Raw genomic sequence first — 5,895 nt, 5'->3', positions numbered from 1 at the left:
TGTCCATGCAAGTTCAGGTTTCTGAGTCTGAAGAGACCACATGTGTCTGTGGCCCTTGCACGATCTTCTAAATTAAACTATTGCCTGTCTGTCACTGACCTGCCTGTCTACTTGTGTGCACCCTGCCCTTGATCTCACTGGACTGTTTTCAGCCGGAAAGACATACATTGCTGAAGCAGAGATGAAAGCAGAAAATTTGAAAGCGAGTCACAGAAAATGTGGCTTCCATTAATCAGGTGACAAGTATATGGAAACAACCAAACCCACCAAACCCTACCTAATGGCTATCAACAAAAGAATACATTTTGGACAAGGAAAAACTCAATTTTGCAATAAGAGACTTCATAACAAAATGGAATAAAATGTACCCTCAACATAGAGTCATTAAAATAGCAACATACTCTAATTTAGTCTAGAACATGTATAAACAGGTAAACAGCCCTCTGACCTTTTTTTAAATTGTTTTTTGTTGCTGTTCTTGGATGGCTGGTTAATTTAGTTTTTGAGCTTCCTTTGGTTTTCTGGGTCAACCAATTAATGGTCTTGCTAATTTTCCATTATCATTCAACTTAAAATGTATAAAAAGGTTTTTTTTAAATGTGCAATGGTGTAGAAATAAAATAAGATCATGATTGCAATAAAGTAATTAAAAAGGAATTAAAAAGAGAAGACAATTCAGGTTCTAGTGGCTGTAGGCAATACAGTATATGTTCACATGGGTGAAGCTTTGAAGAGTGGGCCGATAGGAGTGGGTGGGGCTGATTAGGTGCATATTTTCAAAGGTTAGCCTGCTCTTATAGCTTTTCCAGGATTACGAACCATGGCTGTAAATCAAAAGGTTCCAGTTAATATGCATTTTGGCGTCTGATCAAGGTTGTTCTTGGATGGCTTCCATCTGAAGTTTGGTCCAATGCAGTGTCACAGTAGTAGGAGGCCCTATACCCAGACTGGATAGAACTTTTGCGAGCGAGTCATATATATTATATTTGAAGTTGAGAATTAAATAACTTTCTAAGAACAAATAACTGTCTGTGGTTTAATTCTTCAACCTGTATTCTTGTGTTATGGTATACATTTGGACATCGGGACGTCCTCTTGGCAGATGTTGGTCTTATTTGGACAGATTTCAAGAGCTTTAGTGAAAATTTGAAAAGCAGGGAGATTGACAAGCCTCCAGGCTGGCAAGGTCACATAACCATTTCTAAATTGGGATTATTTACAGAGCATTGGCAAATGAACGCAGAGGGCTGGATGAAACAAGTCTGCTTCTTTCAGGGTCTCATGCAGGTTTGGGGAAAGCTTTTTATAGCTGCTGTTGCATTAGGAAAAAAAAAATGTATTTAATTTTTTTTCTGAATTTTCACTATTTAAAATCTGAGAAAAAAGTTCTGTAATTTACTGGAACTTGTCACATTTAAATAAACAATATTATATATTATTTAGTCAGTGTTATTTATCTGGTGAGTTTACTTGGATAAGTTAAGATAAATTAAGACAAGATAATAAGCAGGGGAGATGAAACAAGTATAATAATACTGTAAGTATACATTAAGTATTTGTATATGTGATGAATAATTAAGATTAAATACATGATAACATAAACGGTAATGTTATATAAATATATATTCATCTGTTATATAGACATATTATAGAATACTAATAACACAGTACAATGAAACCTATGTAAAGAAGATAAAGAGAGTATACCAAATACCAATTCAAAGGCACAATGTTAATGCTATATAAGTAAATGAAATATTTAATTGCATGGTGAGTGGGGGGCAAATTCGGTTTTAAGTTTTCTAAATTTATCAGCTGCTGTTTTAGCTATATTTAATTTGTGATATTGGTTGTGCTGCTTCCGTTTGGATTTATAGATTATAATAATTAATGGATCCTGACCTCTTCCTGTCTCTCTACCCCACATTTCTTCATCTATTTTACTACATGTCACTGCCTTTGTGATTCAGATAAATATTATATATTATAATAATAATAATAATTATTATTATTATTATATGAATTGTTGCAGCTATTTAACATCTTTACATCCAAAATCATCATTCCTTTTATTATACAAACTAGTCTGAGCTATAACCTGATAGTACAACACTGTTCCTGGTCTCTCGCTCCTCTGTCTCTTGTAGATCAAGATAAAAATTTACTATGTAGTGAATTTAAATGTTGTTTCATAAAGCAACTGTTGGGCCTTGGAAGAGGTAAATGCTGTCCGAGTGCCTCTCTAGCTTAAGAAATCTTCATTTTTTAAACTCCTCTATCAGTTGATTATTTAGAGTTTTCTAATAATAGCATTTGAGGTATTCAAAAAACAAATCTGTGTCTGGTAAGCAACACGCCTGTGTGTCTTCTCATTTGAAACTCAAACAGTATTCAAGGTTTTTCATATGATTTCCAGTCTTATTCCCCGGGTGGTAATGTCAGTCCCTCTTCATTTAACCGTTGTTAACCCCACTCACCACAGACACCTGTAGAATAATAATAAATTCCTGTCTGATCTCCCCCATTTTCCAAATGCAAGCCTGTCCACCAACACCCCACAAACCAGGTGGGCAGCCCTTGATAACTCACAAGTTTATTTTAAAACTGTGTTTTTCCATTTGGTCAAGACGGCACATGTCTTATATGTGAGGGTTTGACAACTGGTGTCTATTAGAATGATGGGATTTTTAAGACATTAATACTTTGCCTGAAAAGATAAGATATTATGAAAGTGAGTCAAGATGTTCTTTGCATAGATGAGGTTTGAGGAAGAAGTCAGCTGTCTCAGTTTGCTGCCAACTGCTGGGCACAAAGAGTCAAAACTGTATTTAACACCGAGCTTCTACAGGGAGGTTCAGCTCTGGGTGTGAAAGTGCTCATGTGACAGTTATGATGTGGTTGGTGCCTACAAGAGCTGTGTAACCATGTGCCCTCATTCGCAGAGCTGCAAGAACACAGGAAGAGGAAGACCAGCTTGTGGTTTACGAACCAAAATCTGTAGGGCTTTTTGACTGCCAGCTACTGTTCTTATCATGCTAACAGAACAGGAGTGCGACGAAAGAGAATATTTAAGATGGTAATTTATAGTTCAGTATCCAACATGTTCACGTACACATGTTTTTGCCAATAGTTTCTTTCTGCTGACCAACAATCTGAGTTGTAACTCATACACAGGGAGACTACATGTAGGAAGTGTGAAGCAAGAGATGAGTCAAACATTTGAGAGGGGCTGGATTTCCTTCATATCTTTTTAACTGTTCTACAGGAAGCAGGCGGCTTGATGCCACCCTCCACACCCAGGTAAGAGCCAGCATCTTTGGCTACCTTATATCTATTAGGTTTCTGTTGAGCTGCTATCAAGGTTTTCACTACAGATTCATTGTGTACAGAATTCTGCAGTTGATGGAAAATGTGTAAAAATCGGGTCTTACTGGATTTTAGATTTGTCATCCAGAATTTATCCTTCATCTAATCTTAAAATGTTCTGCTTAAAGGGTTCATGCTGTACTTAGGTTTCCGGCAGTTCCATTTTTACAAATGTCCGTCACTATCATTTCTAGATGCGTCATCATCATCCGAGACAAAACATATACGTTAACATGTGATCTGCTGCTTTGACCAGTCATCTGTTCATTATATGAGTGTTCTTGATTTCATTGAATCGTTCCATTTGAAATATTTTAAATTTTTGTGTGAAGTGTGCTCCTAGAGCAAGATGCGGAAAATCTGACATCAATGCAGCTGTTTTACATTACATTACATGTCATTTAGCTGACGCTTTTATCCAAAGCGACTTACATTTTTAGAACACTCATCATTTTTTTTATGAGGGGCCATCTAGGGGTTCAGTATCTTGCCAAGGACACTTAGGCATGCAGATGGGATAGAATGGGATTCGAACCGGCGACCTTCTTGTTGCAGAGCACCCGCTCTATCCCCTAGGCCACGCTCTCCCCAGTTGCAACGAAGTGACCATCATTTCTCATAATTATATCTTCGTAACCATATGAAAAAAAATCACAATGATAACAAAGTATTTTATTTGTGCTTGTTATATGTCTCTAATGCAGAGAAACAAATACTCATTTCAGGTTTTGATAAAATGAAATATCTTCTGCAGTAGATACATTTATAGTTGAGGTCTTGCCCTCTGGAGTTCCTGAGGAGAACACGTGAAAATATATAATCTCTACCCTGCATTCCTTTTTAGGTGCTCCATATCAGTGATCTGTGTCATTTTGAACTGGAACTCCCAGCATCGCTATGACGCAATCGAAGTTCCGAGTTCTCCTCCTCCTCATCACCCCCGTCAGCTTCCTCTCAGCCATGTTCTTCTACAATTTGCTGGAAAATGGGCTTCATCCGCTGAAACATGATCCAGAAGTTTCTCAAAGAAACATCAACATCCTGCTGTGGCACTGGCCATTTGACCGCTCATACAGTCTTGCTGGAGACAAATGCCTTGCGATGTACAACATCAGCCGCTGTTTCCTCACTGATAATACCTCTGCCTTTTCAACTGCTGACGTGGTCGTGTTCCACCACCAGGAAATCAGCAGAGGTGTGTCGTCATTGCCCTTGCACCTTCATCGCCCGGCCTCCCAGCGCTGGGTGTGGATGTCCCTGGAGCCTCCAGTCAACAATATAAACTTAGCACAGTTCAATGGTATCTTTAACTGGACGATGAGCTACAGACGTGATGCAGACATATCCATACCTTACGGACAGACAATTCAAGGAGCTGATGAGCGCAGCTTCCAGGCTGCTCCGAATCGCTCCTGCCTCGTTAGCTGGGTAGTCAGCAGATATCAGGCTCACCAGGCTCGGTCTAGAGTTTACAAAAGTCTAAAGAAGTACATCCCCGTAGAGGTGTATGGCAGATTTACCAAGAAGCTGCTGTCAGACAAGAACCTACTGCCCACCATTGCAAAATGTCTATTTTACCTGTCTTTTGAGAACTCTGAGGTGAAGGATTACATAAGTGAGAAGCTCTGGAGGAATGCATTTCAAGCAGGGGCCATACCGGTGGTACTCGGCCCCAGCCGGGCCACCTACGAGGCCCTGGCTCCCCCTCAGTCCTTTATCCATGTGGCTGATTACAAGAGCACAGCAGATCTGGCTGCTTACCTGAAGCATGTGGCTCAAGACAGGCAAATACATGATAGGTACTTCCAGTGGCACCACACTCACAGCATAAAAACTTACACTGACTGGCGAGAAAGGCTGTGTCAAATATGTGTCAAGTACCCCAGTTTACCAGCCAACAGGGTCTACCAGGACCTAGAGAGCTGGGTAAACAGCTGAGATATCGTCTCCTCGTGTTGTCAGGTCACTGGGCTAGTTTGCTGTTACTGCCTGGTTACTACATGCTTGCATGTGTATGGCGAAATACCATACAGTAAGAGTATGTAGGATGTGTCTGTTGGGACCTAGAGCTTGTGAACTACAGTTCGGCCTACATGTTTAGCCAAAGCCTGTTACCACATGTTTCTGTGTTCTGGAGACAAAGGAGAATTCCAGAACTCAATCTCCCAGGGTGCTTCAGCTTCACACCTTGGTGTTAAAACTTCCCCTGGACACAACTTTCAACGCCATTGGTCACTGTGGGCCCCATGAACCATGATGGCACTGTCCAATATAAGCCCCATGTCAGTACACCTTTAGTTAGTGTGTTTATACTTGTATCACCTTCATAATAAATGTTTTTCTTTAACAAATATTGTCTTCATTAATGTTGCAAAATTGTGAATTTTGCCAACCTCTACACTGCAAAAAACTCCATATAGTTATATTTTGCTAACTTGAATATATACAAATTTGGGCTATAGGTATTAATTAAATTATTAATCAGAGTTCCAAATTTGTAATTAGTACTTTCATTATACTTAATCCAGG

The 5,895-nt window shown here is 39.3% G+C and overlaps 1 protein-coding gene across 1 annotated transcript; it reads left to right on the top strand.

The window, feature by feature from the left end:
• Positions 1-2,957: 2,957 nt before the first annotated feature.
• LOC133942523 (fucosyltransferase 7) lies at positions 2,958-5,684 on the top strand. The gene is made up of 3 exons (XM_062381808.1): positions 2,958-3,076; positions 3,266-3,300; positions 4,211-5,684. Exon 3 carries the CDS (start codon positions 4,264-4,266, stop codon positions 5,302-5,304), a length of 1,041 nt encoding a protein of 346 aa, XP_062237792.1. The 5' UTR covers positions 2,958-3,076; positions 3,266-3,300; positions 4,211-4,263; the 3' UTR covers positions 5,305-5,684.
• Positions 5,685-5,895: the final 211 nt, after the last annotated feature.

This window comes from Platichthys flesus, chromosome 3 (assembly GCF_949316205.1).
Source record: "Platichthys flesus chromosome 3, fPlaFle2.1, whole genome shotgun sequence".
Taxonomy (NCBI): domain Eukaryota; kingdom Metazoa; phylum Chordata; class Actinopteri; order Pleuronectiformes; family Pleuronectidae; genus Platichthys; species Platichthys flesus.
This window is presented reverse-complemented; position numbering and strand designations above follow the sequence as displayed.